At 63.5% G+C, this 23523-nt stretch overlaps 3 protein-coding genes across 7 annotated transcripts; all 3 read right to left on the minus strand.

Annotated features, from left to right (window-relative positions):
- Nucleotides 1–987: 987 nt before the first annotated feature.
- On the minus strand, nt 988–15190 carry CXXC1 (CXXC finger protein 1). 4 transcript variants are annotated; one of them, XM_054808655.1, is made up of 15 exons: nt 15104–15190; nt 14894–14991; nt 14078–14178; nt 13856–13971; nt 13568–13723; nt 12553–12579; nt 12106–12141; nt 9670–9777; nt 7983–8167; nt 6497–6704; nt 6305–6415; nt 3551–3600; nt 3204–3300; nt 2105–2257; nt 988–1303 (listed from the first exon to the last, which is right to left on the minus strand). In XM_054808655.1, the coding sequence occupies exons 1-15, from the start codon at nt 15104–15106 to the stop codon at nt 1163–1165; spliced, it is 1590 nt and encodes a 529-aa protein (XP_054664630.1). In that variant the 5' UTR covers nt 15107–15190; the 3' UTR covers nt 988–1162. The 4 variants fall into 4 exon arrangements, 3 of the variants coding, with proteins under 3 accessions (XP_054664630.1, XP_054664629.1, XP_054664631.1); XM_054808654.1 differs by having other exon boundaries at nt 12106–12255; XR_008574557.1 differs by having other exon boundaries at nt 1163–1303; nt 6497–6679; nt 12106–12255.
- A 292-nt stretch (nt 15191–15482) lies between these two features.
- SYCE1 (synaptonemal complex central element protein 1) lies at nt 15483–17544 on the minus strand. The gene is made up of 11 exons (XM_054808559.1): nt 17526–17544; nt 17359–17430; nt 17207–17281; nt 17051–17098; nt 16672–16726; nt 16359–16448; nt 16187–16250; nt 16002–16068; nt 15822–15876; nt 15629–15718; nt 15483–15537 (listed from the first exon to the last, which is right to left on the minus strand). The coding sequence occupies exons 1-11, from the start codon at nt 17542–17544 to the stop codon at nt 15483–15485; spliced, it is 690 nt and encodes a 229-aa protein (XP_054664534.1).
- Nucleotides 17545–19952: 2408 nt separating this feature from the next.
- On the minus strand, nt 19953–23460 carry MON1B (MON1 homolog B, secretory trafficking associated). 2 transcript variants are annotated; one of them, XM_054808572.1, is made up of 5 exons: nt 23197–23460; nt 22314–22791; nt 21399–22221; nt 21146–21293; nt 19953–20192 (listed from the first exon to the last, which is right to left on the minus strand). In XM_054808572.1, exons 2-5 carry the CDS (start codon nt 22783–22785, stop codon nt 20010–20012), a joined length of 1626 nt encoding a protein of 541 aa, XP_054664547.1. In that variant the 5' UTR covers nt 22786–22791; nt 23197–23460; the 3' UTR covers nt 19953–20009. The 2 variants fall into 2 exon arrangements, with proteins under 2 accessions (XP_054664547.1, XP_054664546.1); XM_054808571.1 differs by having other exon boundaries at nt 21399–22224.
- Between the last annotated feature and the right edge of the window lie 63 nt (nt 23461–23523).

Raw genomic sequence — 23523 nt, forward strand, 5'->3', positions numbered from 1 at the left:
TTACACCCCTCCCCCCCCCAGACCCATAGGACTCCCCCCCCCTCTCAAACCCTATAGTAACCCCCTGGCCCTATAGGGACCCCCCAGCCCTATAGGAACTGCTTGGCCCTATAGGAACGCCCCAGCACTATAAGAACCCCTTGCCCCTATAGACCCCCCCGCCAGCCCTATAGGAACGCTCTCCAGCCCCATAGACCCCCTCCCCCAAACCCTACAGGAGCCCCCCAGCCCTACAGGAGCCCCCCAGCCCTATAGGAACCCCCCAGCCCTATAGTGACCCCCTGATCCTATAGGAACCTCTTGGCCCTACAGAAACCCCTCCAGCCCTATAGTGACCCCTCCCCAGCCCTATAGCCCCCCCCAGCCCCATAGAACCCCCCCCAGCCCCATAGTGATCCCCCCAGCCCCATAGAACTCCTCCAGCCCTATAGACCCCCCTCCAGCCCTATAGAACCCCACCAGCCCCATAGATCCCCCAATCCCCAGCCCTATAGTGACCCCCTGGCCCTATAGAAACCTGCCCAGCCCCACAGACACCCCCTTCCAGCCCCATAGGCACCCCCCAGCCCCATAGACAGCCCCCCCAGCCCCACAAACAGCCCCATAGACACCCCCTGGCCCCATAGCCACCCCTTCCAGCCCCATAGCCACCCCTTCCAGCCCCACAGACACCCCCCAGCCCCATAGACAGCCCCTTCCAGCCCCACAGACACCCCTTCCAGCCCCATAGCCACGCCCCAGCCCCATAGACACCCCCCTCCAGCCCCACAGCCACCCCTTTCAGCCCCAGAGACACCCCTTCCAGCCCCACAGACAGCCCCTTTCAGCCCCACAGACAGCCCCCAGCCCCATAGCCACCCCCCAGCCCCATAGCCCCACCTCCAGCCCCATAGCCACCCCCCAGCCCCACAGCCACCCCCCAGCCCCATAGCCACCCCTTCCAGCCCCACATCCACCCCCAGCCCCACAGCCACCCCCACATCCATCCAGCGACACCCATTTTATTGGGGGGGGGAGAACACCACATAACATGGGGGGGGGGGGGGGGCAGCACTTTGGGGGGGGGGGGGTTTTCCGGGTGGGCACCCATGGGTCTGTGGGGGCACCCATGGGTCCGGAGGGGCCACCCAAGGGTGGGGGTGGGGGGGGGCAGCGCCGGGTGTCAGCGGTCGGTGCGCAGGTCGGTGGTGAGCGGGTCGTGCTGGATGGTTTGGTGCAGCATGAGGGCCAGCAGCCCCGCGCGGTTCGTCATGGCCGCCCGCACGTTGCGCTCCTGCTCGAACAGCTCGTCCAGCTTGTACCACTGCGGGGGGGGACACGGGGACACGGGGGGCGTCAGGGGACACGGGGGGGGACACGGGGGGGACGGCCCTGGGGACACGGGGATACCCGTGGGGATGGCACCGGGGACAGGGGGATGCTCTGGGGGACACGGGGAGACCTATGGGGACGTGGGGAGACCCTTGGGGACACGGGGAGACCCTTGGGGACACCACCAGGGACATGGGGACACCGATGGGGACGTCCCTGGGGACACGGGGACACCCTTGGGGAGATCCCTGGGGAGATGGGGACACCCTTGGGGACACGGGGACACCACCAGGGACATCCCCGGGGACACAGGGCCACCCTTGGGGAGATGGGGACACCAGTGGGGACCCTGGGCCACCCTTGGGGACACCCCTGGGGACATGGAGACACCCTTGGGGAGACAGGGACATCCCCGGGGACATCATGAGGGACGTGGGGACACCACCAGGGACATCGCTGGGGACACAGGGACACGCTTGGGGACGTGGGGACACCAGTGGGGACATCAACTGGGGACATGGGGACGTCAGTCGGGACATGGGGACACCCCTGGGGACATGGGGACACCCTCGGGGACCTCATTAGGGACACGGGGCCACCCCTGGGGACCCTGGGCCACCCTCGGGGACCCCCCCGGGGCCACAATCAGGGTCACGGGGACCCCGCTGGGGCCACCCCTGGCTCCCCAAAACACCCACAAATCCCTTCCAGGGCCCACTGGGGACCCCCGGCACCCCCCCCCCCCCCCGTCCGGGTGACGTCACCGCCCCTGCGCCGTGAGGTCATCACGCACCACGCGGACGCGCTCCAGGTCGACCTCGGCGCGCCGCAGCTTCTCCCAGCAGTAGTGGCGGTGACACTTGCGCTTGGGCACGCGGCAGAAATCCCCCGTCAGCTCGAAGACGTCCCGCACCAGGGGACAGCCGCACACCTCGTCCGCCGGCACCTGCGGGGGCGTCGCGTCACCCGTTACCCGGGGGGGGGGGGCGTCGCGTCACCCGTTACCCGGGGGGGGGGGCGTCGCGTCACCCGTTACCCGGGGGGAGGGGGGGAATGGGTGGAGCAGCCCTCCAGGCCCCGCCCCCTGCCCTCAAGCCCCGCCTGTGGCTGTTGGCCCCGCCCACGGCCTCTGTAGCCCCGCCCCCTGCCCTTAAGCCCCACCCACAGCCCGCCAGCCCCTCCCACTCCCCCTTGGCCCCTCCCACTCCCTGGCCCCTCCCACATCCCTTTGGCCCCTCCCACCCCCTCCCTGGCCCCTCCCACTCCCTGGCCCCTCCCACCTCCCCCCTTGGCCCCTCCCACTCCCCTTTGGCCCCTCCCACTCCCCTTGGCCCCTCCCACTTCCCCTTGGCCCCTCCCACTCCCTCCCTGGCCCCTCCCACTCCCTCCCTGGCCCCTCCCACTCCCTCCCTGGCCCCTCCCACCTCCCCCCTTGGCCCCTCCCACCACCCCCCATGGCCCCTCCCACCACCCCCATGGCCCCTCCCACCTCCCCTTGGCCCCTCCCACCTCCCCTTGGCCCCTCCCACCCCCCATGGCCCCTCCCACTCCCTCCCTGGCCCCTCCCACCCCCCTTGGCCCCTCCCACCCCCCCATGGCCCCTCCCACCTCCCCTTGGCCCCTCCCACCCCCCCATGGCCCCTCCCACTCCCCCTTGGCCCCTCCCACTCCCTCCCTGGCCCCTCCCACTCCCTCCCTGGCCCCTCCCACCCCCCTTGGCCCCTCCCACTCCCCCTTGGCCCCTCCCACCTCCCCTTGGCCCCTCCCACCCCCCCATGGCCCCTCCCACTCCCCCTTGGCCCCTCCCACCTCCCCTTGGCCCCTCCCACCTCCCCTTGGCCCCTCCCCCCATTAGCCCCTCCCCCCCGGCAGCACCCATGGGTGCCGCTGACCTTGGGGTCGCGGGAGTGCTCGGGGCAGAGCACCTGCAGCCGCTTGCAGTAGGTTTTGCTCTGGGGGTTGTAGACGTCGCAGAAGAGGCGGGTGGCGCTGGGCGGGGCCGAGAGGGGGGCGTGGCCGGGGGGACACACCCATATTTCCCTCCCCTCCCCCCCTCTGGGTGCCCCCCCTAAAGCACCCAACGCCCCCCCCCCCCCCCAAAAAGTCCCCAGAATCCGGGATTCCCCCCCCCCCCGCCCCCCAAGTATTTGGGTGCTGCCCCGCCCCCCGCCCAAGCTCCACCCATCCCCGGCCCCGCCCCCTCCCATGCCCCGCCCCCACCCCCCCCCACCCCGCTCACCCCTCGATGCGGGTGGGGTACATGGACCCGAAGGACGTCTGGCTCTCGTACTGCGGGGGCGGGGGGGCGGGGGGGGCAGGGGGGGTCAGGGGGGGCCGACAGCCCCCCGCACCCTATGGATCCCCCCCAGCACCCTACAGACCCCCCCAGCACCCTATAGATCCCCCCAGCACCCTATGGATCCCCCCCAGCACCCTACGGATCCCCCCAGCACCCTATAGACCCCCCCAGCACCCTACAGCCCCCCCAGCACCCTACAGACCCCCCCAGCACCCTATAGATCCCCCCAGCACCCTATGGATCCCCCCCAGCACCCTATAGACCCCCCCAGCACCCTATAGATCCCCCCAGCACCCTACAGCCCCCCCCAGCACCCTATAGACCCCCCCCAGCACCCTATAGACCCCCCCCAGCACCCTATAGATCCCCCCAGCACCCTATGGATCCCCCCCAGCACCCTATAGACCCCCCCAGCACCCTATAGATCCCCCCAGCACCCTACAGCCCCCCCAGCACCCTACGGATCCCCCCAGCACCCTATAGACCCCCCCCCAGCACCCTATAGATCCCCCCAGCACCCTACGGATCCCCCCAGCACCCTATGGATCCCCCCCAGCACCCTATAGATCCCACCAGCACCCTACGGATCCCCCCCAGCACCCTACAGACCCCCCCAGCACCCTACAGACCCCCCCAGCACCCTACGGATCCCCCCAGCACCCTATAGACCCCCCAGCACCCTACAGCCCCCCAGCACCCTATAGACCCCCCCCAGCACCCTATGGATCCCCCCCAGCACCCTACGGATCCCCCCAGCACCCTATAGACCCCCCCCAGCACCCTACAGACCCCCCCCAGCACCCTATGGATCCCCCCAGCACCCTATGGATCCCCCCCCCAGCACCCTATAGACCCCCCAGCACCCTACAGCCCCCCCCAGCACCCTACAGACCCCCCCAGCACCCTATAGATCCCCCCCAGCACCCTACGGATCCCCCCAGCACCCTATAGACCCCCCCAGCACCCTATAGATCCCCCCAGCACCCTATAGACCCCCCCAGCACCCTATAGATCCCCCCCAGCACCCTATGGATCCCCCCAGCACCCTATGGATCCCCCCCCCAGCACCCTATAGACCCCCCAGCACCTTATAGACCCCCCCCAGCACCCTACAGACCCCCCCAGCACCCTATAGATCCCCCCCAGCACCCTACGGATCCCCCCAGCACCCTACGGATCCCCCCAGCACCCTATAGACCCCCCCAGCACCCTATAGATCCCCCCAGCACCCTATAGACCCCCCCCAGCACCCTATAGACCCCCCCCCAGCACCCTGCAGCCCCCCAGCCTGGTCCCTCTGGCCCCTATAGCCCCAGCTACGCTGCCCTCGGGTTCTATACGTCCCACAGCCCCCATACAGCCCAAGGGCAAGGGCTCTCTGGCCCCTATAGCGCCTATAGGGCCCAAGAGCAGGATCTGGATGGCTCCTGTGGATCCCAGGGGAGCCCCTATATCCCCTATAGAACCCGGGGGAGCCCCTATATCCCCTATAGAATCCGGAGGAGCCGCTATATCCCCTATAGAACCCAGGGGAGCCCCTATATCCCCTATAGACCTGTGCAGTGGGTTCCGTATGGCCCCTGTACCCCCCCATGAGCCCCTATATCCCTTATAGCGCCCTAACCCAGAGTCCATATGGCCCCTATAGACCCCGGGGAGCCCCTATACCCCCTATAGAACCCCAGAACCAGAGCCCTATGGTCCCTATAGACCCCGGGGAGCCCCTATACCCCCTATAGAACCCCAGAACCAGAGCCCTATGGTCCCTATAGACCCCGGGGAGCCCCTATACCCCCTATAGAACCCCAGAGCAGGAGCCCTATGGCCCTTACAGACCCAGGGGAGCCCCTATAGACCCTATAGAACCCCAAAACAGGAGCCCTATGGTCCCTATAGACCCAGGGGAGCCCCTATACCCCCTATAGATCCCAGGAACAAGATCTATATGGTCTCTATAGACCTGGGGAAGCCCCTATAGAACCTGGAGGAGCCCCTATGTCCCCTATAGAACCCCAGAACAAGATCCATACGGCCCCTATAGAACCTGGGGGAGCCCCAATATCCCCTATAGAACTCGGGGGAGCCCCTATAGAACCCCAGAGCAGGAGCCCTATGGCCCCTATAGACCCAGGGGAACCCCTATAGAACCTGGAGGAGCCCCTATACCCCCTATAGAACCCCAGAACCGGAGCCCTATGGCCCCTACAGACTCGGGGGAGCCCCTATAACCCCTATAGATCCCAGGAACAAGATCCCTATGGCCCCTATAGACCCAGGGGAGCCCCTATAAAACCTGGGGGAGCCCCTATACCCCCTATAGAACCCCAGAACAGGATCCCTATGGCCCCTATAGCCCCTATAGAACCCCAGAACAGGAGCCCTATGGCCCCTATAGACCCAGGGGGGCCCCTATAGACCCAGGGGAGCCCCTATAGAACCTGGAGGAGCCCCTATACCCCCTATAGATCCCAAGAACAAGATCCCTATGGCCCCTATAGACCCAGGGGAGCCCCTATACCCCCTATAGATCCCAGGAACCGGATCCCCACGGTGCTGAGAAGACCTGGGGGGGGGGGTGGGGGGGCACCTGGCCACATCCCGGGGGGTCCCATAGGGTCCCGTAGGTTCCTATAGGGTGCCCCAAGCTCCCATAGGGTGCCCCAAGCCCCTATAGGGTGCCGTAGGGGGCCGTACCTTGGCGTAGCAGCGCTCCATGTGACGCAGGGCCACCTTGGGGTTGATGGGGTGGCCGCAGGAGACGCAGAAGATCTGGAGGTCGGTGTCCTCGCTGTCACCCTCCGTGCTCTGGCGGGAGACGGGTGGGTGGGTGGGTGGGTGGGGGGCACCCATGGGTGGGGGGGTGGGTGGGGGGGGGGTGTCACCCACCTCCTCGTCCTCGCGAGGCGGGTGGCCCTTGGCGCGAGCGATGAGGCCCTCGAGCTCGTGGAAGCGTCGCTCCATCTCCTGGAGGCGGAGGCGGGCCTGGTGCTGCTCCCGTCGGATCCGCTCCAGCAGCCGCTTCCCGTGTTCTTCCGCCACGCAGGGGCTCTGCTGCCACTGCTGGATCCGCTGCGGAAGGATCTCGTAGATCCGGCTGGGGGGGGGGGGGAGTGGGCGGGGAAAGGGGCGGGGTTAAGGGGAAGGCGGAGGGGTGGGATTGGGGGAGGGATGGAGGGGCGGGGTTAAGGGGAAGGCGGAGGGGTGGGATTGGGGGAGGGATGGAGGGGCGGGGTTAAGGGGTGGGCGGGGCCAGGGGGTGAATGAATGGGGTCAGGGTGGGCTCAATGGGTGGGCGGGGCCAGGGGGGTGGGCGGGGCCAGGGGTGAATGAATGGCGCCAGGGTGGGCGGGGCCAGTGGGTCTATGGCACTCTATACTGGTTTCTACTGGTCCAGACTGGTCTCTACTCAGCCGGCACCCACCTTGACGCCACCATCCTCCCTCCAGTACGTGGGGGAGCGGGGCATTGCATGGGTCGAGTATACTCTGTACTGGGCTGTACTGGTCTATACTGGTTTGGGTCTGTATTGGGCTGTACTGGTCTATACTGGTTTGGGTCTGTACTGGGCTGTACTGGTCTGTACTGGTCCATACTCACCCAGCATCCACCTTGACACCACCATCCTCCCTCCGCTGCTAGGAGGACTTGGGCATTACAGAGGTCTGTACCACTCTATACTGGTCTGTACTGGTTTGTACTGGTCTATACTGGTTTATACTGGTCTGTACTGGTCCGTACTCACACAGCATCCAGCCTGACATCACCATTTGCCCTCCAGTACTGGGATGACTGGGGCATTATATGGGTCCATTATACTCTATACTAGTCTGTACTGGTTTGTACTGGTTTGTACTGGTCCATACTGGTCTGTACTGGTCCGTACTGGTCTCTACTCACCCAGCATCCAGCTCGACATCACCATTCTCCCTCCACTACCCACGTGACTGGGGCATCACACGTGTCTACTGCAGTCGGTACCACTCTATACTGGTCTGTACTGGTTTCTACTGGTCCATACTGGTCTGTACTGGTCCATACTGGTCTCTACTCGCCCAGCATCCACCTCGGCCCCCACCATCCTCCCTCCACTACCCGTGCGACCGGGGCATCGCACGTGTCTATTGCAGTCGGTACCACTCTATACTGGTCTGTACTGGTTTCTACTGGTCCATACTGGTCTGTACTGGTCCATACTGGTCTATGCTGGTCCATACTGGTCTATGCTCACCCAGCATCCACCTCGGGCCCCCCCCCCCCCGCTACCCACGCGACCGGGGCACCGCACGTTTTTCTACCGCGCCCCGTACCCGCTCCGTACCCCTCTATACTGGTTTGTACTGGTTTATACTGGTTTATACTGGTCCGTACTCACTTGGCGGCCAGCTTGACGCCGCAGGCCTCGCTGCAGTACTTGGAGGGCGGCCGCGCGGGGCGGGTGCAGCCGGGACCCAGGCACTGGCCCAGCCCGGCGGGGTCGCGGGCGTCGGGGCGCTCGAGGTGCCGGTTCCGCTCCCGGTGCCGCGGCTTCTGCCGGTGCCGCTTGTAGCGCTCCTCCTTCTGCCGCACCAGTAAGAACCAGTAAGAACCAGTAAGAACCAGTAAAGAACCGGTTCTGACACCAGACGCTGCCAGGAGCCCCTCCTGCTGGCTCCCGGGAGCCATCCCAGTAAGATTCGGGGATTCCCAGTAAGGCTGTGGGGTTCCCAGTAAGGTTCGGGAGCTCCCCGTAGGTCCCAGTAAGCCCCAGTTCACACCAGTAAGCCCCAGTTCACACCAGTAAGCCCCTCGGGGATCACCACAGGCTCACCCAGGGCTTCCCGGCAGCTCCCAGTGCCCACCAGCACCCCACCAGTAGCTTCCAGTAGCCCTCCCAGTGACTCCCAGTAACCTCCAAAGCCTCCCAGCAGCTCCCAGTGCCCACCAGTAGCCCTCCCAGTGACTCCCAGTAACTCCCAGGGCCCAGCAGAACCCCACCAGTATCTCCCAGGAGCCCTCCCAGTAACTCCCAGCAGGAATCCAGTAAGCCTCAGGGCCTCCCAGTAACTCCCAGAGCATCCCAGTAACCACCAGCAGCCATCCCAGTGACTCCCAGTAGCTCCCAGTGGCCGCCAGTAGCTTCCAGTAACCCTCTCAGTGACTCCCAGTAACTCCCAGGGCCTCCCAGTAGCTCCTAGTGCCCACCAGTTACTTCCAGTAACCCCCAGGGCCTCCCAGTGCCCACCAGTAGCCCTCCCAGTGACTCCCAGTAGCCCCTAGGGCCTCCCAGTAGCTCCCAGTGCCCACCAGTTACTTCCAGTAACCCTCCCAGTGACTCCCAGTAACCCTCAGGGCCTCCCAGTAGCTCCCAGCAGCCCTCCCAATGAGTCCCAGTGCCCACCAGTAACCCTTCTAGTGACTCCCAGTGGCCACCAGTAGCTTCCAGTAACCCTCCCAGTGACTCCCAGGGTCTCCCAGTGCCCACCAGTAGCCCTCCCAGTGACTCCCAGTAACTCCCAGGGCCTCCCAGTAGCTCCTAGTGCCTACCAGTAGCTTCTAGTAACCCTCCCAGGGACTCCCAGTAACTCCCAGTGCCCACCAGTAGCCCTCCCAGTGACCCCTAGGGCCTCCCAGTAGCTCCCAGTGCCCACCAGTTACTTCCAGTAACCCTCCCAGTGACTCCCAGTAACCTCCAGGGCCTCCCAGTAGCTCCCAGTGCCCACCAGTTACTTCCAGTAACCCTCCCAGTGACTCCCAGTAACCTCCAGGGCCTCCCAGTAGCTCCCAGCAGCCCTCCCAATGAGTCCCAGTGCCCACCAGTAACCCTTCTAGTGACTCCCAGTAGCTCCCAGGGCCTCCTGGTAGCTCCCAGTGGCCACCAGTAGCTTCCAGTAACCCTCCCAGTAACTCCCAGGGCCTCCCAGTGCCCACCAGTAGCCCTCCCAGTGACTCCCAGTAGCTCCCAGTGCCCACCAGTTACTTCCAGTAACCCTCCCAGTGATTCCCAGTAACCCCTAGGGCCTCCCAGTAGCTCCCAGCAGCCCTCCCAGTAGCTCCCAGTGACTCCCAGTGCCCGGCCCCACCTTTTTGTCCGACTTCTTCTCCCGCCGCTTGACGTGTTTGACCTTGACGGCGCGTTTGCGCAGGACGGGGTCGAGGAAAGGGGCGTCCTCGGGGTCGCTGAGCCACGGCTGCGGCGGGAACACGCCAAAAACACGCCTCAGCACCGCAAAAACACGCCTCCACACGCCAAGACACGCCCCGACACGGTAAAACCTCCCCCCCGACGCAGACGAAAAATAGATCCTGATGCGCTAAAAACGTCCCGACGTACTCAAAGTACGTAAAAACACGCCCTAACATGCAAAAAACACGCTTAAAACACACCTCAGCATGCCTGAACATGCCTCAGCATGCCTAAACATGCTTAGAACACGCTTTGACAGGTGACTCTTTGACAGGTGTAAACATGCTTAAAACACGCCATAGCGTTCCTAAACATGCTTAAAACACGCCACAGTGTGCCTAAACACGCTTAAAACATGCTTTGACATGTATGAACATATTTATAACATGCCTCAACGTGCCTAAACGTACTTAAAACACGCCACGTCGTGCCTAAACACGCTTAAAACATGCTTCAGTGCGCCCGAGCATGGTTAGAACATGCCTCAGAGTGCCTAAACACGCTTAAAGCATGCTTTGATGTATTTGAACATACTTAAAACATGCCTCAGTGTGCCTAAACATGCTTAGAACACACCTTGGTGTGCCTAAACACGCTTAGAACACGCTCCTGCACACCTAAACATGCTTAGAACATGGTCTTGCGTGTCTAAACATGCTTAAAACATGCCTCAGCACACCAGAACAAGCTTAAAACACGCCCTAGTGTGCCTAAACACGCTTGAGGCACACTATGACATGTGTGAACATACTGAAAACATGCCTCAGCATGCCTAAACACGCTTAAAACACACCTCTGCACACCTAAACATGCCTAGAACACGGCTCGGCGTGCCCAAGCATGCTTAAAACATGGCTTGGTGTGCTTAAACATGCTTAAAACATGCCTCAGCGCACCAGAACACGCTTACAGTGCACCTTGCTGTGACCAAACACGCTTAGAACATGCTTCAACATGCCTAAACGTGCTTAGGCCTACTTGAACATGCTTAAAACATGCCTCAATGGGCCTCAACACGTCTAAAACGTGCCCTCGCGCTCAAAACACACGCTGACATGCCAAAAACACGCCTCAGTGCACCTGATGCTTCAAGATGGGCATCGACATGGCAAAAAACACGCCTCGACACGCAAAAAACACGCCTCAACACGCAAAAAACACGCCTCGAGGTACCGTGCCACGCTAAGAACACACTAAGAACACGCCTCAACACGGGGAGGGTGACATGACGGGGGGGCCGGGGATAGTGACAGGCAGGGACACGCAACGGCACGGGGAAACACGCCGTGACACGCGTGTACGAGCCGTGACGGGGGCAACGGGTGGGTTTGGGGGGATTTGGAGTCCCCGAGGGTGAATTTTGTGGCATTTTGGAGAAATTTGGAGAAATTTGAGGTCCCCGGGGTGGGGTTTTGGGGTGATTTGAGGCGATTTGGGGTTCCCAAAGCAGAATTTGGGGTATTTGGGGGAAATTTAGGATCCCTAGGGTGAATTTGGGGGCGATTTGGGAAAATTTGGGGGCCCTCAACTACGTTTTAGGGCATTTCAGGACAATTTTGGGTCCCCGAGGCAAAATTTGGGGCATTTTAGGGATATTTGGGGTCTCCCAAGGGAGAATTTGGGATATTTTGGGGTGATTCCAGGGGGATTCGGGGTTCCCAGAGCAAATCATGGACATTTTGGGGCAATTTTGGGGAGATCTGGGGTCCCTGAAGTCCATTTTGGGGCAATTCTGGTGGGATTTGGGGTCCCCAGCTCAAAATTTGGGGCATTTTTGGGGCCATTTTGACGGAATTTGGAGTCCCCGGCTCAAAATTTGGGGCATTTTGGGGTCATTCTGAGGGAATTGGGGTCTCCAGCTCAGAATTTGGGGCATTTTGGGGCCATTTTGAGGGAATTTGGGGTCCCAGGAGCAAATTATGGTTATTTTAGAGAAAATCTGGTGAGATTCGAAGTCCCCGGGGTGAATTTTGGGGCGATTCAGGGTGATTTGGGGTCTCCAAATCAGAACCCGGAGCCATTTTGGGGTAATTTTAGAGAAATCCGAGTTCCCCGGGGCGCCCGTAGGGACATTTTGAGGTAATTTGGGGGGGATTTGGGGTCCCCACCACAGAATTTGGGGCATTCAGGGGATATTCTAGGAGCATTTAAAATCCCAGGAGCAGAATTTGGGGTGATTTTGGTGGAATTTAGGGCTCCCGGGGGGGTTATTTAGTGGCGTTTTGGGGTTATTCTGGGGGGATTTGGGGTTTCTAGAAGGCGGGAAGGGTTTCGGGGGGTACCGCGGAAGTGGGGGGCGGGGGGGCGGGGGGAAATTTGGGGCGTTACTCACCAAACCGTGCTCGTCGAAGGCTCCGGCGCAGAGCTCCTGGTAGAGCCGGGGGTCGAGGGGCAGCTCCTCGTCCGAGAGGTTCTCGGGGGGCCCCGTCGCCCCCAGCTGCTCCTTCAGCAGCTCCAGCTCCCCCTCGCGCCCCCTCGCCAGCTGGGGGGGGGGTAAGCGCCCACCCAAACTGCCGACACCCCCCCCACCCCACCCACCCGCCCCCACCCGAAAAGCCGGGAGAAGGAAAAACATCCCCCCGCCCCCCCGCTCTGGGGTGGGGGGCACCCAGGGAACCTCCCCCCCCAACCCCACCCAGAAGGACCCAGGGGTTTGGGTGCCCCCACCCAAAAGGGACCCAGGGGTCTGGGTACCCCCACCCACCCAAAAGGGGACCCAGGGGTCTGGGTGCCCCCTCACCCCCACCCAAAAGGGGACCCAGGGGTCTGGGTGACTCACCGAGGTGGGGAAGTACTTGTAGGACTCCTGCGGGGGGGGGGAAGGACACGCCAAGGACACGTTAAGGACATGCCAGGGACATGGGGTGACACGGGGACATGTTGGGGAGGTCAGGGACGTGGGGGGACACGGGGATGTGTTGGGGACACGGGGGGGACGTGAGGGGACACGGGGGGGATGTGAGGGGACACGGGGATGTGTTGGGGATAGGTCACGGATGTGACACGCTAGGGACACGGGGACGAGGTGACGCGTCAGGGACGTGTTTGGGGACACGTCGGGGACACCCCGCAACCGCCACCAACCTCCCAGGGACACGCAACCCCCCAAAGCAGGGCAAAAGTGAAGAACACGCTAAGGACATGCTAAGGACACGCTAAGGACTCAAACCCCACACCAAGGCCACACCAAGCTCACGCCAAGGCCACGCTAAGGCCACACCAAGCACACGCTAACACCAAACTACAGCCATGCCAAGGCCACGCTAAGCACACACTAAACCCACGCTAGGGACACACTAAGCTCACTCCCAGCACACGCTAAGGACACACGAAGCACTCAAACCCCATACCAAGGCCACACGGAAGCCACGCTAAGGGCACGCCAAGTACACACTAACCGCAAGGTACAACCATGCCAAGGACACGCTAAGCACACGCTAACAACACACCAAACACATGCCAAGGACACGTTAAGCTCACTCCAAGCACACACTAAGGCCACATGAAGCACTCGAACCCCACGCTAAGGCCACGCTAAGCACACGCTAACCCCCCCCAAGCACATGCCGGCGCCGAACAACGGCCGTGCCAGGGACACGCTAAGGACAGACTAAACACACGCTAAGGCCACGCTAAGCTCACTCCAAGCCCATGCTACGGACACCCCAGGCACTCACGAACCCCAGGCTAATCCCACGCCAACAACGTGCTAGGAACATGCTAGTAACGCACTGAGGACATGCTAAAGATGCGCTAAGGACACGCTAAGGACACGCTAAGGACACGCCACTCACCCGAGCGCGCAGCTGGCACTGCCGCAGCCGACACTTCTGCCTGATCTTGTTGGGGCCCCCGAATTTTTTCATGTCGCGACAGAAATCGCACTGCCCGCAATCCTCGGGGCGCCGACACGCTTCGCACTCCCCGCACATGCGCGCCGACCGCTTGATCTACGCGAGGGGAGAACAAAGAAAGACACAAAATACCCGGGAAATTCAAGGCGGGGGCACCCAAGATGTTCGGGGGGGCACCCAAGACGTTCAGGGGGGGCACCCGCGCCCACCCCGACACCCGTTTCCCACCTTGGCGGCCCGTCCCTGCTCCAGCGCCAGCTCTTGAGCTTTAACGCTTTCGTGTTCCCGTTCCTTTTCCCGCCATTTTTTGTGCCGGTAACGAATTTCCAGGGTGGGATCTTTCTCTGAGGGCGTACGGTGGGGGGTGTCAGGGGGATGCTGGTGTCTGGAGAAACCCCGAAAATAAAAGGGGGGGGACGGGGACAGAGACGCGCGCGCGCGGGGGCTCACCGCGGCACTGCAGGCAGTACCACTCCCGGATGGCCTTGGCCATCTTCTCGGTGATGTTGATGCAATCGCCGTGGAACCACTCGTTGCAGTTGTCGCAACCGCTGCGGGGTGGCGTGGGGGGGGAAACACCTTAATTTGGGGGGTCAGGAGGCCTGGGACATCCCAACTCCTGCCCTAAGGGTCCCAGAGACCCTCCGACCCCCACCCTAAGGGACCGGGACACCCCCTACCCCCACCCTAAGGGTCCCAGAGACCCCCAATCCCCACCCTGAGGGTCCCAGGAGCTGGGGACACCCCCCCACCCCAAGACTTCCAGACCCCCCTACCCCCACCCTAACACCCCAGGACACCCCCTACCCCCACCCTAAGGGTCCCAGACCCCCCCTACCCCCACCCTAACACCCCAGGACACCCCCTACCCCCAACCCTAAGGGTCCCAGGAGCTGGGGACACCCCCCATCCCCCACTTTTAAGGGTCCCAGAGACCCCCACCCCCCACCCTAAGGGACCAGGACACCCCCTACCCCCACCCTAAGGGTCCCAGACACCTCCAACCCCCACCCTAAGGGTCCCAGGAGCTGGGGACACCCCTCACCCCTCAGTCCAAGGGTCCCAGACCCCCCAACCCCCACCTTAAGGGTCCCAGAGACCCCCAACCCCCACCCTAAGGGACCGGGACACCCCCTACCCCCACCCTAACACCCCAGGACCCCCCCCACCCCCACCCTAAGGGTCCCAGACCCCCCAACCCCCACCCTAACACCCCAGGACCCCCCCCCTCCCGCCCCCCCCAGGCTCCCAGACGCCCCCGCTGACATCATGAAGCAGTTAATGTCGGGTTTCCGACACACGCAATAGACCGGAGCGTTCTCCTCCCCCCCCGGCCCCGCCTCCGCGTCCGAGAACTCGCTGTCCTGTGAGGGGGGGGGGGGGAGAAAAACCATCAGAGCCCGAGACAACCCTCCCACACACACACGCGCTCAAAAGGACCCACGCGTGTGTCGCGCGCGCCTGGGTCCCCCTCACCATCGTCGCTTTGTCGCGACCGCCGCCTCTCACGGCAAACCGCCGACTGGCCGCTGCCACAGGCGGAAGTGTGTGGGGGGCGTGATCGGCTTCCGGTTCCGGGTTAAGGGGAGGGCGTCAAAATGGCGGCGCCCATACGGAGAAGGTTAGGGGAGGTGTTTAAAATGGCGGCGGCCATCTTGGCGGCGGCCATCTTGGGGAGGGAAAATGTCACCGGCTCCCTCCCGTCCCGTGTCCCCCCACCCCCCCACAGAGACACGTGAGCGGTGGTGGCAGTCGGTGACGTTTATTGAGGGCTCACTCGGGGAGGACACACACACACACACACGACGACACAGGTGACGCAGCTGACACGTACGTCGGCCGTCACTGCCTCCCCTCACTCTGGCGGGGCCTCCAGGGGGCGCTGCAGCCGCTCCAGCTCCTCCTCCAGCCTGAAGGGGGGGCGGAGACACGGAGTGGGAGGGGCCACGAAGGACCCAGACCGCCGGTGGGCGGGGCCTCTGGCACCCCGGGGACACCCACCTATCCCTGCGGTTCTGGCAGGCCTGTCGTCTCCCAAGCTCCGCCTCCAGCCTCCGCTTCACCCCTTCCTCCTCTTCCTCCACCAATCGCCTGCGAGAACCAGGCGTTTAAGCCAAGGGGATTGGCGGAGCCAAGCAGCTGTGGGCGGGGCTTATCAACCCGAAATGGGGGGGGGGGGTGGAGCTACACTCACGCGGCCACGTGGGCTTCAGGCCCCAGCTGCTCCTCCGCCTCCAGCAGGTGGCGCTCTGCGGGGGGGGCGGGGCCTGGCACCTCCCGCGGGGGCACCCATGGGGGGGGGGGGCACCCATGGGTGCGGGGAGGGGGTGGGGGGGGGGGCACCCAGGGGTCCGGGGAGCACCCAGGGGCTCACCCTGGCTGAGCAGCTGCTCCTGCGCTTCCTCCAGTCGCACCAGTTCAGCCGCCAACTGGGCCGGGGCCTGCGTGGGGGGGGGGGGGGGGCACCCAGGGGTGCCGGGGGGAGGCACCCAAGGGACCCCAAAGGACACCCAAGGGTGCGGGGTGGGGGTGGGGTCACGCAGGGGTGTGGGGACTCACGTGCGCTTCCCGTAGGTGTTTGTGCTCCTCCATGATGTCATCGAGCTGACGCCAGAACTCCTGCCTGCGGGAATGGGGGGGGGGTGATGTCACGTGACCCGCCCGGGATCGCGTGACCTGCCCGGAATCACGTGACCTGCCTGGATCACGTGACCCTCGCCGCGTGCCCCACCTGTGAGCCCGACGCAGGTGACGCAGGTGTCCCCGCTGCTGCCCCGCCCCCTCCAGGTCCTGCTGGCGGCCCAGGCACAGGCCCCGGTGCCTGCGGGGTCAGGGGTCAGCAGGAGGGGTCAAGGGTCATGTGGGGTCAAAGGTCAAGGCCAATAGGGGCGGGTGGAGGGGGCACGGAGGGGTCAGGGGTCACCGGGGCAGCTGGGAGGGGTGAAGGGTCACAGGGGTGGGGGTCAAAGGGCATTTGGGGTCAGGGGTCAGGCATGGTCGGGGGTCAGAGGTCATCGGGGTCGCCACTGGCCCCTCCCACTCACCTTTGACCTTCGGCCTCCACCTCCTCCCTGTGCAGCCGCGCCACCCGCAGCGCCTCTGCCGGGGGGAGGGGAGGGCGGCTGGCACCCCAGGGGACACTGGGAGCTCGCCGTGACCTCACCGCGTGACCTCACCGCGTGACCTCGCCATGTGACCTCACCACGCGACCCCGCTGCGTGACCTCACCGTGTGACCTCACCACGTGACCTCACCGCGTGACCTCGCCATGTGACCTCACCACGCGACCCCGCTGCGTGACCTCACCGTGTGACCTCACCGCGTGACCTCGCCGTGTGACCCCACTGCGCGACCTCACCACGTGACCGCACCACGCCGCCTCACCGTGCAACCCCGCTGTGTGACCTCACCGCGCTGCCTCACCCTGCTTCTGCTGCCAGAGCCCCTCCAGTGCCGACTGATGCTCCTCCACTGCGGGGGGGGGGGGGTGTGTGTGCAGGGGACAGCGCCATGACATCACGGTGACGTCACAGACGTCGCAGCGATGTCACGGGGGCGCTGTGTCCGCGTCACACTCACGCTGCTCCAGGTGCCGCCGCAGCCCCTCGCTGCGTCCCTGCGCCTCCGCCAGCTCCCGCGCGGCGGCCTGACGCGCTGCGGGGATGGACGGACGCGCGGTGACAACACGTCGACTCGCGTCGCCGCGCGTCGCCGCACGGGCGCGTTCTCACCTCGCTGCAGGGTGCGGATGCGTCCCAGCAGCACGTCCAGGCGATGGCTGCCAGCGGCGGGGTAGGGGACGCCTGGGGGGGACACGCGGACGCCATGGGGACATGTGTATACACGCGTGCACACACGCGTGGACGCACACGCGCGTGCGGACGCTGCAGCCCCTCACCGCGCAGGTCACCGTCCATCGCCGCAGCCTGAGGGGACATGGGGGACAATGGCGGCCGGCGCCCACGTACCGGCCCCTCTCCCCTCTCACCGCCCGGCGCCGCCATTTTCTGTCACGTTTTTGCCCCCATTTTCTGTCCCTTACCCCCTATTTTCTCTCCCCTCTTCCCCCCATTTCGTCCCCTTTTCACCCTCCATGTTCCATCACTTTTTCCCTCTTGTTTCTGTCACCTCCTCCCCCGCCATTTTCTCTCCCTTCTCCCCCCATTTTCTGTCACATTTTCCCCCATTTTCTGTCCCCTTTTTGCCCGCCATTTTCCGTCCCCTCTTCTCTCTTTCCCTCCCTTCTTCCCCATATTTTCTGTCACATTTCCCTCCATTTTCTGTCACCTCCCCCTCCTTTTCTTTCCCCTCCTTCCCCCCATTTTCTGTCACATCTTCCCCTTTTCCCCCCATTTTCTGTCCCCTCTTCCAGCCCTTCCTGTCCCCTTTTCACCTTCCATTTTCTGTCACTTCATCCCCCTTTTTTCTGTCACCTTCTCCCTCCACTTTGTTGCCTCTTTCCCCACCATTTTCTCTCCCTTCTCCCCCCCATTTTCTGTCACATTTTCCCCCCATTTTCTGTCACATTTTCACCCATTTTCTGTCCCCTCTTCCCTCCTTTTCCCTCCCTTCTTCTTCATATATTCTGTCACCTTTCCCTCCATTTTCTGTCCCCTATTCCCCCCTTTTTCTGTCACGTTTCCCTCCATTTTCTGTCACTTCTGTCCCCCTTTCCCTCCATTTTTTGCCACCTTTTTGCCCTCCAGTTTCTGTCACTTCTTTCCCCTCATTTCTGTCACCTTTTCCACCTCTTTTCTGTCCCACTTCCCTCCATCTTCTCTCCCTTTCCCCGCCATTTTCTGTCACCTCTTCCCGCCTTTTCTCCCCCCCCCCCTTCCATTTTCTCTCACATCTCCCCCCCCTTTCCCTTCCATTTTATCCCTTTTTGCCCTCTGTTTTCGGTAACTTCTTCCCTTTCTTCCCCCATTCTCTCTCCCCCCCCCATTTTCTGTCACATTTTCCCTTCATTTTCTATCACCTTTTTGCCCTCCTTTCTCTCTCCCCTCTTCCGGCCCCTTCTGTCCCCCTTCCCTCCATTTTCTGTCCCTTCTCCCCCCTCTTTTCTGTCCCCTTTCCCTCCATTTTCTCCCCCCTCTTCCCAGCATTTTGTCCCGTTTTTGCCCTCCATTTTCTGTCACTTCGTCCTCTTTTTTCTGTCCCTTCTTCCTCCACTTTGTCACCTCTTTGCCCGCCATTTTGTGTCACCTTTTCCCGCCACTTTCCGTTCTGCTTTCTCCCCATTTTCTGTCCCCCTTTCCTCCATTTTCTGTCACGTTTTCCCTCAGTTTTCTGTCACCGTTTCCCCCTCCATTTTCTGTCCCCTTCTCCCCCTTTCTCTCCCCTCTTCCCTCCATTTTCTGTCACTTGTTCCCTCTTTTTTCTGTCACCCTCCACTGTGTCACCTCTTTGCCCGCCATTTTCTGTCACGTTTTCCCTCCATTTTCCATCCCCTTTTCGCCCTCCAGTTTCCGTCCCCTTCCCATTTTCTCATCTCTTTCTCCATCATTTTGTCATCTCTCTCCCCTTTTCTTTCCCCTCTTCACCCATTTTCTGTCACATTTTTGTCCTCCAGTTTTTGTCATGTTTCCTGCCATTTTCTGTCCCCTTTCCCTCATTTTCTGTCACGTTTTCCCTCCATTTTCTGTCACCTTTCCTGCCGTCTTCTGTCCCCTTCCCCCCTCTTTTATGTCCCCTTTATTCCTCTCTTTTATACCTTTTTCCTCCATTTTCTGTCACCCCTTCCCCCTTCTCTCCCCTCTTCCCATCTTTTGTGTCCCTCCTCCCCCATTTTCTGTCACATTTTTGCCCTCAATTTTCTCTCCCCTCTTCCCGCCATTTTGGCCCCCTTTCCCTGCACTTTGTCACCTCTTTGCCCGCCATTTTCTGTCCCCTCTTCCCTCTCTTTCCCTGCCGCCTTCCCCATATTTTCTGTCACGTTCCCCGCCATTTTCTGTCACGTTTCCCTCCATTTTCTGTCCCCTTTTCACCCTCTTTTCTGTCACTTTTCTCTCCATGTTCTGCCCCCTCTTCCCACCTTTTCTGCCCCCTCTTCCCCCCATTTTGTGTCACATTTTCCCTCCTTTTTCTGTCACCTTTTGGCCCCTGTTTTCTGTCACCTCTTCCCCCTCTTTTCCATCCCCTTTCCCTCCATTTTTTCTCCCGTTTCCCTCCATTTTCTTCCTCCCCCTCACCACCTCCTGTGCCCTCACCCCTGTGACCTCACCCCCCATGACATCATCACCGCACGACATCACCTACCACCACCCTCCCCACGGTGAGTCTCCCCCCTCCCGTTTCCCCCTCCCCTCCCCGACACAGGGGACTATTTTCTTTGGCGGCGGCAGCGGCGTTTTATTCCCCACCCCGGCAACGAGGATGGGGCTCAGCCCTCGGACTCGGCCCCCTCGGGGCGGGCGGGGGCGGCGCAATATGGCGGCGGGTAGCGGATGAAGAGCCAGTCTTCCTCCTTCTTCAGCCAGCGTAGCAGCTTGGTGAGGACCCCGATGGCTCCCGCCTTCGTCACCAGCGGGCTGAAGCAGCCGTATAGCTCGAACTTGCTCGTCACCTGCGCCCGGGGAGGGAATCGGCATCCATGTTAACTCTGGAACCTACTGATGGCATCACCAGTAAGCGTCCCTTGTTAACTCTGGGACTCATTGCTGACATCACCAGTGAGCATCCCTTGTTAACTCTGGAACCTACTGATGACGCCACCAATGACCTTCCTCTGTTAACTCTGGAACCCACTGATGGCACACTGAGTGAGTGCCTTGTTAACTCTGGAACCTACTGACAGTGGCACCAGCCAGCCACCCCTGTTAACCCTGAAATGTATTGATAGCACTGCCCTCATTAACTCTAGGACCTACTGATGGCACCACCAGTGAGCATCCCTTGTTAACCCTGGAACCTACTGATGGCACATTGAGTGAGCGCCCTGTTAACTCTGGAGCCTACTGACAGTGTTGCCAGCAACCTCCCCTGTTAACTCTGGAACCTACTGACAACCCCTCCACCCCCCACCTCTGTTAAGCCTGGAACTTACTGACAACTCCTCCACCCCCCACCTCTGTTAACTCTGGAACCTACTGACAACCCCTCCACCCCCCACCTCTGTTAAGCCTGGAACTTACTGACAACTCCTCCACCCCCCACCTCTGTTAACTCTGGAACCTACTGACAACCCCTCCACCCACCACCTCCCGTTAACCCTGGAACCTACTGACAACCCCTCCACCCACCACCTCCTGTTAACCCTGGAACTTACAGACAATCCCTCCACCCACCACCTCTGTTAACCCTGGAACCTACTGACAAATGCACACCCCCACACACCCCGTTAACCCTGGAACCTACTGACAACCCCTCCACCCATCACCCCTGTTAACCCTGGAACCTACTGACAACCCCTCCACACATCACCCCCGTTAACTCTGGAACCTACGGACAATCCCTCCACCCACCACCCCCGTTAACTCTGGAACCTACTGACGGCTCTTCCCCCCCACCCCACCTCACCCAAGCCAACAGCGTCTCCTTCTCGGCCACGTGGTAGAGGAGTCGCAGGGGCCGGTGGGGGCTGTGCACGCGGCTGTGCAGGTAGTGGTACAGGTCGAAGAGACGGTGCTGCTCCTCCTCGCTGGCGTAGGGCTCCTCCAACTCGGGGCTGGCGGGGTGACACAGGCGTCAGGCGCCCGATGGGTGACGCCCCCCCCCCCCCCCCCCAACCCCCCCCCCCCATCCCTTAAATTTCGGGGTTCCCGCTTCGCACCTGGTAAACTGCGGCAGCTGTTGCATCTCCTCCGGCCCTTCCAGAGGCTTGTAGAGAAAATGGCGGAGTTCGGGGGCCCCGGCGCGGGCGGGGCCGTACCCCGCCCCTCCCCGTACCGCCGCCCCCAGCTCCCCCAAACACCCCTGCGCCCGCAGCGTCTCCTCCAAGCGCCGCCGGCACCCCGCCGCCGCGTAGAACCCCTCGCGCTCCGTCGACAGCAGGATGAGCGTCACCGCGCTGTCGCCGCCGCCGCCATCTTCCTCCTCGCCCAGCGCCGCTGCGTAAGCGTAGAAATACCCATCGGGGTTGAAGCGCGGCAAACAAACGGGGGTCCACACCTCGCCCGCCCCCGCGCCGCTCCCCAAAAGGTTGAGGAGGAGATGGAGGTCGCTGGCGCACAACCGCCCGCCTTCCGCCAAAGCCCGTTGCCGCGCCGCCGTCACCAACCGCCCGCCGGCGGCCAACACAGCCAAAGCCGGAGCCGGGACGGCGGAAGCGGCGGCGCGTCGGAGCGCGGCCGAAACGGCTCGGCGGAGAGGTGCGGGTAACGGGAGGCAACGCGCGGCGCCGAGAAGCAAACGCCCGTCGGCCGCCGCGCCGGAAAGGAGGCGATCGAGGACGGCTTCGGCGCCAGCTAAGAGACGGCGGAGGTCGTAACCGCGTCGGCGGGCGAAGACGCGGGCGATGCCGCCGCGGGTGAGGAGGCTGAGGATTTGCTCGTGGACGAAGGCCAGTTCCCGGCGCAGCTGAGCCGCCGTTTGCCGCGTACGGGACACCGACACCAACAGCAACGGCCCTCGCTGCTCGAACACCAGCGTCCGGTCTTCTGCGCCGGGAGGGGGCGGAGTCAGGAAGGACGCAGGCGGCGTTAACGCCCCGGCCACGCCCCCCCCCGGGGCCACGCCTCTTCCTTACCGGAGCAGATGGCGCGGATGGCGTTACCGCCGCTCTGGATGAAGGAGACGAGCGCCATCATGACGCCCATGGTGGCCGCCAGCGCCTCCTCGTTACCGTGACGCGAGTAAATGGGCTTCCCCGCCTCGCTCAGCACGAAGACGTGCTTCCGACGGCAACGCCAGCCCGCCGCCGTCACGTCCTCCTCCGCGCCGCGCCGGCAACCCGGTGACGTCACGGCGGCCGGCAACGCCACCGCTGCCGCCGCCTCCTCCTCCTCGCTCGGGTGACACGCCGGTGATGTCACGGCCTCCTCCTCCTCCTCGTCCTCCTCCTCCTCCCCGCGGTGGTGACGCCCCGGTGACATCATGGCCGCCGGCAACTCCGCTGCCGCCTCCTCGTCCTCCCCGCTGGGGTGACGCGCCGGTGACATCACACCCTCACCTGGGCGCTCGGGGGTCCCGTCGCGGGGGGAGGAGCCGGGCGCCGCCATGGCCGCCTGCCAGCGTGGGGACGCACCACGTGGGCCTTCAGGCCACGCCCACCCCCCCACACGAGGGGGCGGGGCGTCACCAAGGGACGCTGTGGCCACGCCCCCACCCACAGCACCGCCCATTGCCACGCCCCCGGGGTGTCTGACCACGCCCCTGCCCCTAAGCCACGCCCCCCACCGGGATTTCACCGTAGCCCCGCCCCCCGGGACCCTCAAGCCACGCCCCCGCGGACCCCGCCTGGCCACGCCCCCTCCCATTGCCCCGCCCCCTCCGCCGGGATCTCCCCCTTTCCTGCCGCCACGCGCCCCCCCTCCCCCCGCGCCCCCGCCCCCCCCGCCGCGCTGCCCCGCCCCACGCCCCGCCCCCTCGCTGGCCCCGCCCCCTCGCTGGCCCCGCCCCGCCCCGCTCACCCGCCCGCAGCCTCGCTCCCGCCACCGCCGCCGCTTCCGGGGCCGCCGCGCCGCGCGCCCGGCGACGTCACCGCGCCGCGCCGCCCTCTCCGCCAATCACCGCCCGGCGCGGGCAGAGGAGGCGCGGCCTCCCCAAGCCGGCCAATCAGAGCACGGCGGGGCGGGGCTTGGGGCGGTGACGTCGCTTTTGGCGGGTTCCCCTTTTCCACCCGTCCCCCCCCCCCCAACGGGCTCCGCCTCGCGGCCGCACGACGTCACCCGCCCCTGGCATGACGTTGCACGCGGGAGGGGCGGGGCCGGGACACTCAGAGCCGCGTGACCCGGGCG

Source organism: Grus americana, chromosome 38, assembly GCF_028858705.1.
Source record: "Grus americana isolate bGruAme1 chromosome 38, bGruAme1.mat, whole genome shotgun sequence".
NCBI classification, from domain to species: Eukaryota; Metazoa; Chordata; class Aves; order Gruiformes; family Gruidae; genus Grus; species Grus americana.